The sequence below is a fragment of the Phaethon aethereus genome (genome assembly GCF_964289735.1).
Source record: "Phaethon aethereus genome assembly, chromosome: 1".
Taxonomy (NCBI): Eukaryota; Metazoa; Chordata; class Aves; order Phaethontiformes; family Phaethontidae; genus Phaethon; species Phaethon aethereus.
The window spans coordinates 183,014,384-183,027,464 of NC_138575.1; the positions used below are offsets into that span (position 1 = coordinate 183,014,384).

At 43.2% G+C, this 13,081-nt stretch overlaps 1 protein-coding gene across 1 annotated transcript; it reads left to right on the top strand.

Annotated features, from left to right (window-relative positions):
• Positions 1-7,102: 7,102 nt before the first annotated feature.
• PCDH20 (protocadherin 20) lies at positions 7,103-11,827 on the top strand (the record flags this gene model as incomplete). The annotated part of the gene is made up of 2 exons (XM_082004126.1): positions 7,103-7,909; positions 9,131-11,827. The coding sequence occupies exons 1-2, from the start codon at positions 7,766-7,768 to the stop codon at positions 11,825-11,827; spliced, it is 2,841 nt and encodes a 946-aa protein (XP_081860252.1). The 5' UTR covers positions 7,103-7,765.
• Positions 11,828-13,081: the final 1,254 nt, after the last annotated feature.

Below are 13,081 nucleotides of genomic sequence, written 5' to 3' on the forward strand. Positions count from 1 at the left end.
GAAGCAACTGTGTTTATGTTTATAAAAGCTAGTATCAGGTTGTGTAAAGCTGAAAGGCAAGAGTCGGATGTTGGTGTTTCAGAAGGTCAAGTGTGGCAATCCAAGTCTAAGGAGGAAAATTCCTCACTAACAATGAGTAACATATATGCTGGACATATATATGCCATACATATCACACATATATATAATTGAAGATCTTTATACATCCACAAAAAGGTTTCAGTATCGGGAAGATTTGTATTTAGCACAGCAACAACCATTTCCTTCCGAGGTGAATCTTTCTACTTTCACTTAGTAAAAGAGTAGAGGTAATTCTTAAAGCTTCAGACTGATCAGAATGAGATCTGAGTTAACATTCAATAGCACATGAAAAGGAAAAGGTTATTTTCCACAGTTCACTTAGTAAGTATCTCTTCCCCTGCGTTGACCTTCGCATTGCTGAATGTTTTTAAAACTTAAGCAAATTACTTATTATCAAATGAAAGATTCATTCAAGAAAAGTATTTTAATGTCAGTGACCATATGTGGAAAACTACCTTCAATAATATGCAGAAAATACAACAGGGACTTTTTTTTTTTCTGTCTCTGTAGCATGATGCACACAATTCAAATCAGAATGTATTCAGTTTCTGTTATTTTAGGATTCCTTGGATTGTTACTTTTTGCTCTGCTGAAAGATCTTCTCAGTCAATTTACTTACAATACATATTCTATACATAGAGGTACTATTTATGCATATATCATTTTTTGAAGAGATGTACCAGAAGGGCAATCTACCACATAAAAGCTATTCCAGCTAGCAGTTCTATGCTCTTGTTCATTGGCTAGACAATTGAAATAGAGCTTTTTATATCACTGAGGAATAGGAAAACACTAACAAACATCTTGGTTACGCTGTTAACACTGCCACATTAGATGGTACATTACTAAAATAAAGTTTGAAACAGAAATTTACATTAATTGCTATTTCATTCACAATCCCTTATTACCCTGAATAAGGAGAAAAAGGTTTTACCCTTGTGTAGAAGCTGCTCATTTTTCCATGTATTATGCATTTCAATTTTTTAACAAAAAGAGAAAATTGTTTTTTCCCTGAAGAAATTCACTATATGAAGAAGTAAAACACCAGATAATTTTTTTCTATGCTGTAGGAAATGCCTTTTGACTTTTATTAAACTGCTTGCTGAGTTTCTGATTTCTTGAATTAAATGGTTATTATGTGGAGCCCTAGAGATGTGCAGCACTGGGAAGAGGGAAGAAGTCAAACTTTAAACTTGACTTTTCAATGCTGCTTAAAAACATCTCAAATTTGTCAAATTAAAGTGCTATCTTATTGTGGGCAAAAATTTCAAACACCGTCTTCCTACAAGTTCAGTTAGTTTCTTTACTTACCTGAGTTAAATCGTATACGTATGAGGAAAAAGTGGTGTCTGGTGAATAAAGTTAATAGTTCATAAAAAATAATTTTTATAATGAATTTTGACTTTCTGAAGCTATGTTAGGGATAGATTACTATTTTTTTTCCTATCAGATGCAATTATTTTCTAAAATGATTGTGAAGTAACATCTGTTTCTTGACTGGTAATTTGTGAGAAGTGTGCTGCTAGCATCCAATATTTAGGCTCTTTGGATTCAACAGTGGTCTCCAAGAATATTGCTAATTATTCTAAGAGTATAGTTTAAAGTCACATCTGTAATATAACTATCATGGCTACACATTCAGCACTGTCTTTTTTTATAATCTACCTTTAAACAGATAAAATTTAAACATCTGTACCTGAGATATTCACTCTAGGCTGCATTTTTATTTGGGTGAGAAAAAGACCCATGCAGACAACAATTTGTGTCACTTGGTTTAGACATCAACCTCTTTCAGTTACATACCTTGCAAATGCCTATATCTCAGGAAGAAAAAAAAAAAGCCTAGACTGAATGCCTGATTTTCAGATATCAAAGTTTGAGCAAGCAAATCCCACCCTTTCTAATGAGTAATCCTCTCTTTCTGCTACATATGAAAGTTGAACAAGACAGAAGTATGACTTTGATGTGACCAAATGTATTTACAAGCTCAAGAAAATCTGTATTTGGATGAACTTCAGAGTAGGTATGGCTCCCACCGTTTGTTCATCTCTGCCAAATGAAACCAGGGCCTCTGCAGAGAAAACACTAACGGCTCTTACCTCAGTAGGGAACTGAGTGATCAGAGCAACAACACGAACAATAAAACCACTGTCAGCTGCCAGATTTCTGAAGCATACAGCCAATATGTTTTCCCATTATGTAAAAAGTTGACTACGCATTAAGTTGTTTGGTTTCACTATCTTCATTTCATCACAGACATAAAAATGTACTAAATCCCACTGAGAGTTAGTCAATTCACTTGTCTAAATAAAAGAAGCAATCTGGCCCAAATCCCAGATCACGTAGTAATTATCCCATGTTCAGTAAAAAGCTTTTTGGGTTCTTTAAGAATTTGGGTGAGCAAGGAGTAAGTTAGTATTAGGGAATTAGAGCTAACAACTTCATTAAGAATTTTTACCTGAATATAGACTGAGGGAAGATGACAGAATCTGGTCCCTGGAATATTCAAAATAATTTATTGTCAAGGAAGCAACTTTTTGTTCTATGTGGCCAAAGACCTCAGCTGAAACTACAGCATATTGTATGTATTTCAGAGCAAAGCTAGGGAGTTCAGCTGACAAGGTAAAATATATAAAATTCTCTGTTCCAGAGGAACTAAGAGAAGCTGGAATACTATTGGAGCTGCAGCAGTCACAGGAAAAAAGGTCCATATTACTGCACTAAATTGACTCTTTAACCATAGCCATCTCAGAAAATGGAATGGGATTGCGGGCTGTGGCTACTTGGCTTGGAGGAAATACCTGACACGCGACAGCCCCCATGGAGCCCGATAAGCACATGCCCCCGCACCTGATGGCTACCTGGCATACCACAGGACTTCTTCACTGCATTGTGCTCCATAGTTGGGAGCAGTGTGCTCCTCACAAATCTCATTTCTGGCATCAAGAGGTTGTAACGTCAGCTCAGAAGCCATGGCTTAATGTCAATGAGAAGTCAATTAAAAAATATCTACATATTCATGACACTCTTATAACTTTCAGGCATTATGTAGAAAGTGAGCTGGCAGAAGCTGGAATGCTGTCCCTGAACTAATGTGATAAGGACCATAATGAAAGACTTAGTGTATTAATAACTTTTAGCAGTATCATATTAGTACTGTACCTCAGCCTGTGCTTTGGCTTGTATGAAACAAAACTTGTATCATTATTATTTTAAGCCTTACACGAGTGAATGTTAATATACTGTGTAATACAGTGTAAAAAACACTGGTAAAAAAGATGTACTGGAATACAATCTGAGTTAAATCCTTCCTTCCTACTTACTTTTAGAAAATTATGCTTAGTTAAAAAAACTTAAATTAGTTTTTCTTTTGAAAATAAAGTTATGATCAGACTAGAAATATATTTAAGGCAATCTTTCTCACTGATGGAATATTTTGGCATTTTTCCAGACAGACACATGCACAAAACATATGGAGATACATGCAAAACATCATAACCAAAGAACTCATACTTTTATGAAAACTCAAAAGAATTTGAGGAAGAAGTTGGTCAAATGTATCAAATGCAGTTTGTTCAGAGACTGTGGGAAGCTTTTTTTCCAAGTTTCTTTTCTCTGCCAGTGTTTAAGAGCTCGGATTTGTTGTACTTCAACACAGTAGTACCCAATAGACAGTTAGCTGTCTAGACAACTAAAATCTCATCCACATTTGTCAGCTTTCCTACCAAACATTGCTTCGTCTCGTGGGCTATTTCTTGGTTATAAACCACTTTCACATGTTAGCTTCTTTCTTGTAAGGTTATCATGACAGCCGCAGGGTTTTGTTCATGAAAGACTGCTGAGCAGAACCTTACAGGTTCACCTTGCAAGAGCTGTTGAGAGCCAGCCCTTTGAAAGCATGACTGGAGGTTTGAGTGGTATAAACTCCGAAGAGTCATCCATTTTCCAGCTCCACTGCTGCTTTATTCAACCTGGACCCAGCGTTTTTTTACTCTCTTTCAGTGTCACAAGGGAAAGCAGTGCCAAGACCCACTCCCGCTCTGTGCTGAGAACAGGATGCTAGGTCTGATCTACAGTGACATGGGATGATCACAGCTTCCAGTACAAATGTGAGCACCAGACACTTGGCACGTCTGCAGGCAAAGGTCACTACCTAATATTCATAGAGTCTTTCACACTGTAATCCACTATCCTGCACAGGAAGTTCAGGATGTAAGGCATTTTCGTTACTAAGCAGCAAAGCAATAAAAAGTTTGCATCACTAATAGTTAAAAGGATCTCCTTTAGTTGCTCTGTACCTCTTGCAGTTTAAACTCTTCAGAGAAGTGACAGTCCATTAGACTTGTGCCTTTCTCAGTTTCACTGTGACTAGGAATCAATACTAACACCAGTGCTTTCACTCAGTTTGACTGCTTCCCCACTGAAAAGCACCTAGCTCAAAGGGTCACACTGACGAAAGCATTACGAAGTTTGTCAGCTGAATGAGGAGAATCTCACTGATGGGGAATATCACATCACAACCTTGCTGAGTAGAACCACAGGCTGTAACAGGCGGCTTTTTGACAGGTTGAGGGGGCAATATTTACACACATCCCCATCTCTTATAAAACTTGTTCAGGGTTGCCAGCCATGCCAAAAAATAGTATTTGTGATTCCCTTTCAGAAGTGATGGTCCTGAATGATTCATCTGGAAACGCTTCCATCTGCCACTGGAACACAGCCCACAAAACCAAGGCATTTCAATTGAGTATCAGTACCTGCCATGTCCACCTTAATAAAGCCAAATAAATGCTCTATTTTACCATAGCAATAACGTACTTCTTCTAATGTATTTATAAATAATTATGACACTTCTTGGATGGCTTGTCACTCGATCTCAGTCTTGTGCTTTGTAACTTACCTGAGGCAATTGGGAATCCCACAGAAATGCTCTAACTTATTCCCTTTTATTCACTAATTGCAACCAGAATCTTGGATGCAGTACCAATATATAGATATACTCAGTGATAATAAAATTTGACGTAGTAAAATGCAAGTTTAAAAGACATGTTTAGCTAAATGGGATCAAATGGGACTGTGTTTATAAACTGCTAACATCCCCAGAAAATATAAGTGAATATAGAAATGTAACGAAATCAATTAGTGTTTTCCTGGGACTTTGGAAGGGGCTCTCCCCCTGCCAAAATTCCAGGAATGAATGTGTCAGTTTTGTATCTCTTCTACACTGCTTCTTTTCTCCCACCCCTCATGCCATACCCCGTACACAGCTGGAGTATTTCTCCTTAAACAAGAGATTTATTGGATGCATTCATCTTTAAGGAGCCTTTAAGACTTATTAGATGTTGCAGATATCTAACAAAATAAAATATTATAGAGGCACCAGCTGCTCCAGAAAAGTTTTAATTCTGCTGTTACATCTGTGGTTTAATAAAATAATATGCATCAGGTGTAATGAAAACCTGGATACTGTAATAGTAGAGGCATCACCTACCCCCAGAGGCCTCAGGGAAATGCAGTGGCTGTGATGGTTAAGAAGAACAGTATAGCAATAGGTCAGTAATTTCAAGAGGATAAGAGAAAAGGGACATAAACTGAGACATCAGGGGAACAAAAAAGTTGAAGACAGGATTTTATAGGGGCTTCATACTCATTCGCGAGAAGACTACCAATTCACTAAAACTAAGATTATAATCAGTCCATGAAATTCAAACTCCACATAAATCAGTGTCAAAATGTGACTGAAACTCAAATGAGTAAATATTTCTCTGTTGAAATGAATAAAATCAGAGCAACTGTGAGTAAACTAAAAGCATCTGTCATGTCCAGCTGAACTATCTTAAACGGGATTGAGTTTATGGGCACCTTTCACACTGAGAAACCTGCAGAACAGTGCACATGGATGAGAATTTAGTAACAGACTTGGATAGTTTCGTTTCTCTCTTAAATTATACGTGTTTGCTCTGAACTGTATAGACTGTATTGCCTGTTCTATTTATGCTAGAATTGAATGGTAAAGATATAAACATTTTATAAGGGCAGTACCTACTGAGTAGTTTCAAAATCCTAGAGATAAGTGAATAATAAATATAGCTGGGCCTTTTGTTAGTATCCTAATGCCCTACTGTTTAAGTCACATATGCTTATTGTGCTAATGTAATTTTGGGAATGAAATGGATATTAAAAAGACAGTATGTTTCAAAGAGATCCACTGAATAAAACAGAGCCTGATTCTGCTGCCACTTCAGCAAAAATGGGGTAAAGCTCTAATTCAGACAAACAGTATTGCACTAGTTATATTTCAAGGATGGAGGATATGAGAAAAAGGAATTAATATGATTTGTTTACAGCCCTGGAGGAAGTCAATCTTCAAAGTTTTTCTTTCTATTTTGTTCTGTTCTGTTCTGTTCTGTCCTATTCTATTCTATTCTACTCCTATTCTATTCATCTTGTGCCACTGCCCTCACCCTCACAACATCCAAGAACATCCCAAGAGTTGCTAAACAATATGGTCTGTATTTTCCACTTAACTATTTTCTTTTGAGAGATGCAGTATTACAAAAAACTTGGGCATAAGGCTGTTTTTCAATTGGGATTCTAATTACTTTTTTTTTTTCCTTCATTTTGCATTGGACATGGAGGTTGTCTCAAGGAGCCACAGTACGAAAAGCAAAGAGTATTTTTTGCTTTGACTGAAGGCAAAAGTTCTGCTGTCCTATGTGTTTTTAATACCTAAGCTGAGATCAAATGCCTGCATGCTGTGCTTGCCATGGAGCGTGGCGATGTGTAAGGTGGTGTTCAGACCGTGTTATACAGGAAGTTCAATCTCTTCTACAAAGTTTACCTTTGTGAAGGGGAGCTCCATTGTGCTTGACAAATGCAATTGCCTACCAGAATCCCAATACTTGAACTCTCAGCAATAGGCTGGATCCAGACCACTGAACACTTTAAGTCAGACATCTCAAATTCCGTATGAGATCTTGCAGAGATCCCGTGTAAGGAACACAGGGCAGGTTAGCGATCCTTTTGATAGTCCAAGATGTTAAGGAAATGTGTCATTGGTCTGGCGCTGTCTGAAGTTTTCCAAGCACTGATAATTTCGTGTCTAGTTCTATGGCAGTCTTACAGTCTAGCCAACAGTGACTGGAAACTATAAAACGAGGGAGCATAATTTTCTGACACAGGGGACCGTCGGGTTCCCAGCCAGCAGGAATTTGCAGTTGCGGCTCTGATTCGGCAGGACGCGCACCTTCCACCAACCAAACACTTGCAAACTCCTCCAAACGTTACTTCCACTTTGTGTAGACACAAGCCGCTCACTTCTCATCCGTCCTCGGCAAGCGCTCCTTAAACCCTGGCAGCTTTTAACTCTCGCTTTGCCCGCCGACACCCACACCGCAACATCTTCCCACAGGGGAAAGAAAACACGATTTTTTAATTTTATTTTTTTTTTCTCACACACACGCACACACACCGCGCCGCTACGCCCAGCAGAGCGGCTGCCTGCCTCTTCCCTGCCCGTTCCCTGCCCGCCTGCCTGCGGCGCTGCCGCAGCCCCCCCTTGCCGTGCCCGTGACTATTGGCCGAGCCCCCCCTTCCCCTCCCCGCGGCGGCGGAGGCGGCGGCGTCCACCCGAGCGGAGGGGGCGTGTCCTGGGCACAGCCCGTCCCAGCGCGGCGGCGGGGCAATGGGCAGCGGCGGGGAGGAAAGGCGCCGGGCGGGCGGCGGAGCGGGCGGGCTGCTCGGGCGCAGCCGGCGGCGGCGGCGGCAGCGGCCGGGCATGGGGCCCCCGGGCAGTGGCGGCAGCACCACCGCCCGCGGCAGCCTGCAGGTGAGGGCCGGGGCGGCGGGAGGGGGAGGCGCCGCGTCCTGCCCACCCCCCCGGCCCCCAGGGCCCGACTTCGCACGCAGCATCAAAATTGGCAAAAAAAAAAAAAACCCAACCCAACCCATATATATACATATAGCTATATATGTGTTTGTTGGGGTTTTTTATTACTATTTTCTCTCAGCTCCGATCTCCACAGATCTGAGCAGCCGGGAAAAGTTTGTTGGTTTGGGGGTTTTTTTTTGTGGTGGTGGTGGTGCTGCTGCCGACGCGTGTTGTAGCAGAGAGACGCGAAAAAGGGAAATAGGTGGTTAAAAATGCGAGAAGGAGGAAAAAATCCCCCGTGGAGACGATGCCCGAAGTTACTTTCGGGGAGCCCGTTTCCATACGCAGCGGGCTGGGGACGCGCTTGCCAACGCGGGCAGCTTCCTTCGCGCAAACGCTCCGCGGCTCCTCCGTTCAACTCGTATTTTAAGCCGGCAACCAGAGGGGGACCCCGGCGGGGCTGCGTGGGGGCGGCCGGGGGTCCGCGGTGGCGTGGCTGGGGCCGCCAGCTCCACGGCCGCGAGCGACAGGAATCCGCGCGGGCTGCGGCGACCGGAGCGCGGCCGTGCAGGGCTCCGGCGGGACCCGCCTGAGCTGCGCGGTGTGTGTCGTGTCCTTGCTGCACCGCATGGCCCGTGGGCATGAGAGATGAACAGGCTTTGGGACGGGGAGGGGGAGACGGCGTGGGGGTGTTGGGGGACGTGTTTCACGTTGCTGCTGTGGAAAGGGAACGGGGCGAGCAAATATTTGGGGTTGTTGTAGGGGGATGCCCCGGCTTGGGATGTGCTTGCGGGTGGGTGCTGCTGGTAAGAAGGGGGGCGAGCTTGAGGACATGGGGAAGGGGGCATGAGAAGAGGGGAGGTGGCACATCGGGGCGCAAGGGCTGCCGGTGTGGGGGGGAGGCAGAGTGCCCCTGGGCCATCCCTGGCAGAGCGTGTTTGCTGTGGGGAATGCCGCTGGTGTTGCCTCCAGGGTACAGACCGCGATGCCCTGGAAGTAGCTGCTGTACTGTGGGGGGAAGATGGGAGAGGGAGGATGGCTTTATGTTGCCGATGCCGCACTACCTGCCCGCAGTGGCAGTGAGGGATGCAGTAGGCAGGGGGGTGGCTGCCACCTACCTCCCCTCCTTCTCTAACACCAACTCCTCCCCACACCCCTGTGCCTCTCTCTCTCCCCCAGCACTTGCTCCTCTTCCTGCTCTTCGTTGGACCTTTCAACTGCTTTGCCAGTTACAGCCGTGCCACTGAGCTCTTCTACAGCCTCAACGAGGGGCTGCCTGCTGGGGTGCTCATTGGCAGCCTGGCCCGTGACCTGCGGCTGCCCACGGCTGGTGGGCAGCGCCCTGTGGCTCCCCAACCCCCACTCTCCTTCACCCTGGCCTCCCATGGCTTGGGGGGCCAGTATGTGCAGCTGGACAACCGCTCCGGGGAGCTGCACACCTCGGCCGTGGAGATAGACCGGGAAGCTCTGTGTGTGGAGAGCAGTGGGGCCACCGTCTCTGGGGGAGCAGCTGCTGTCTCTTCCTCCTCCCCTTCATCTGAGTCATGCCTGCTGCTGCTGGATGTGTTGGTGCTGCCGCAGGAGTACTTCCGCCTGGTGAAGGTAAAAATTGCTATCCAGGATGTCAATGACAATGCGCCCCGCTTCCCTGTGCCCCACATCCACCTCTCGGTGCCCGAGAATGCACCTGTGAACACCCGCCTTGCTATCGAGCACCCCGCCCTTGACCCTGATGTGGGCACCAACAGTGTCCAGACCTACCGCCTGCGAGATAACTATGGTGTCTTCACCCTGGATGTGGAGGAGAATGAGAGTGGGGAGAGGACTCCCTACCTGATTGTAATGGGGGCTCTGGACAGGGAGACACGGGGGGAGTATGTCACAGTCATCATTGCTGAGGATGGAGGGACTCCTCCACTCATGGGCAGTGCCACCCTCACTGTTGGCATCAGCGACATCAATGACAACTGCCCCCAGTTCAGCGACTCACAGCTCAACGTCACCCTTTATGGGAATTCCAGTCTAGGGACGCATGTGGCCACTGTCCACGCAGTAGACGTGGATCTTGGATCCAATGCCCAAATCACCTACTCCTACAGCCAGAAAGTCCCCCAGCCATCCAGGGACTTGTTCCATCTGGATGAAAGCACAGGAGCCATCATGCTCTCCAGTAAAGTTGATGGGGACACTCCAAGGCTCCATAGGCTGATCATACTGGGCAATGGCCCAGGTTGTATCCCTGCCGTGATCACAGTGCTAGTGACCATCATCAAAGTCATGATGAGGCCACCTGAAGTTATCCCTCGTTTCATAGCTAATGAAGCAGAAGGGGTGGTGTACTTAAAGGAATTGGAGCCTATCAACACACCGATAGCATTTTTTACCATCAAAGACCCTGATGAAAAATACAAAGTCAATTGCCATTTGGATGGTGATGGGCCTTTCAGACTTTCACCATACAAGCCATACAACAATGAATACCTGCTAGAGACCACAAAGCCTTTGGACTATGAGACACAGCAGATGTATGAAATCTCTGTAGTTGCATGGAACTCGGAAGGATTTCATGTCAACAAAATAATCAAAGTACAGGTTCTGGATGACAATGACAACTCACCAGTTTTCTCTCAACAGCTGATAGAATTATCCATTGAGGAGAACAATGTTCCCAATGCTTTCTTGACCAAACTGCATGCAATAGATGCTGACAGTGGAGAAAGAGGGCAAGTGTCCTATTTTTTAGGGCCTGATGCCCCTTCCTATTTTTCTTTAGATAAAACCACAGGAGTTCTTACAGTTTCCACTCAACTGGACAGAGAAGAAAAAGAGAAATACAGATACACTGTCAAAGCAGTAGATTCTGGGTTCCCTCCAAGAGAATCAATAGCAACTGTCACCATCACTGTATTGGATAAAAATGATAATAGTCCAAGATTTATCAATAAGGATTTCAGCTTTTTTGTGCCAGAAAACTTTCCAGGTTTTGGTGAGATTGGAGTTATAAGTGTCACAGATGCTGATGCAGGGCAAAATGGATGGGTTGCCCTTTCAGTTCTGAATGGAAGTGATATTTTTGTCATAGATACTGGAAAAGGAGTTTTGAGAGCTAAAGTCTCCCTGGACAGGGAGCAGCAAAGCTCCTATGTTCTGTGGATTGAAGCAGTTGATGGTGGTGATCCTGCCCTGTCCTCTACTGCAAAAATAACTATCCTTCTTCTGGACATAAATGACAACCCCCCTTTGGTTTTGTTTCCTCAATCTAATATGTCTTATTTGTTGGTCCTTCCTTCCACCCTTCCTGGCTCTCCCATCACTGAGGTCTATGCTGTGGATAAGGACACTGGCATGAACGCAGTCATAGCTTACAGCATCATAGGAAGAAGAGGCCCTCGACCGGAATCGTTTAGGATTGACCCTAAAACTGGTAATATCACCTTGGAAGAGTCACTGATGCAAAATGACTATGGCCTCTATCGGCTGCTTGTAAAAGTTAGTGATCACGGCTATCCAGAACCTCTCCATTCCACTGTCATGGTGAACCTTTTTGTCAATGACACTGTTAGCAATGAGAGCTACATTGAAAGTTTGTTAAGGAAGGAGCCTGACATCAGTATAGAAGAAAAGCAGCCACAAATATCCATAGAGCCTACGCATAAAAAAATGGAGTCAGCATCCTGCATGCCTACCTTGGTAGCTCTGTCAATAATAAGCTTGTGTTCAATCGCTTTAGTAACAGGGATGGGCATTTACATCTGTCTAAGAAAAGGGAAAAAGCATCACAGAGCAGATGAAAACTTGGAAGTACAAATCCCATTAAATGGAAGAATTAACCTGCACATGTTGGAGAAGAAACCAATGGAGATTTCTAACATTTGACATTTCTTTGTGGATGAATCCAACATCGGAAAAACCTTGGACAACTCTGAAATGCCTAGCCGTGGGTTGTATTGACAGAAGTTGCAATGAAGGACCGTTAATTTATAACTTAATAATATTATAATTGTAAATAGCTGTTTACAGTTTTTTAAATTCAAATTCAGTGTACAGCTTTTTTATGAAACCTTAGTAACTAACAGCTAGCACCCTGTCTATAAAAACGTGGACATCATTTGCAGCTTTCATAAATCAATAAGATCAGTGATCGTAAAAAAGGGGAAGGTAAGATGATTCTTTAAACCCAAGTTTTAAAAGTCTTTTTAACCACAAGAGGGCATCAGATGCTCCTGAGCAGGGAACTGTTCGAGGTACTGTCCATGAGATAAACACAGAGTATATTTTAAATATATTGGTTTTAATATAAAATACACATTGGTATACAGACATTTAACCACAGAAAAAAAGTCTGTCCTGATGTATGTATAATTAAAAGAATAAAGACATTGAAATGCACTAGTAATAAAAAAAAACAAAAACCACAGAATGTTTATTACCTCACAAGTAAAACTTATACAGTAGGATAGAAAAGGCATTAACAAGAAGTGCAATTCCTGTTGAGCAAGAGTGCAAGATATTGTAATGAGAATCTGAACTGCTGTGACAAAGCATCTTTCATTTGTTCCAGATTCCACCCACATTATCGTTTGCTCCAGCAATCTGCTGGTCATTTTTATGGAAAAAATATATTTAATATTTCCTACAGCAAATCATGACAGAGCCCCATGCTCATCCTTGTAAACATGCCAGATGCAAGGAAGCAAGGGAATGGCTGAATCTTTAGTTGTTACATAAGGGGTGATACTTTTTGTACTTTGAGCAATCTGTCAGTAGTACTCCATCAGTTTGGTTGTGTAACAGATTTTTTCATGTGATACTTCTGAATCTGATCTGCCAGATGAAAACAAAAATCACTTCATATTCTGAGGACTTAGTTTATTCTGACTGTTGCTCCTTTCTGGATTGTTTTTTTATGTGAAAGATCTTGTTTCTGAGTTTTGTCGACCATTCCTGGCTCCTTTTCATTGGCTTTGATTTTGGATTAGATCCAAAATCTAACTTGTAAGACTGGTGGCATATTTTCTTGATAATTTATTCTTTGCTGTATCCTCTGCAACAAAGCAGCAGGTTTATCGGTGGTGTATCACTTTCACTTCATTTTAAGAGCTGAGAACTATCTTTTGTATGATGATTACA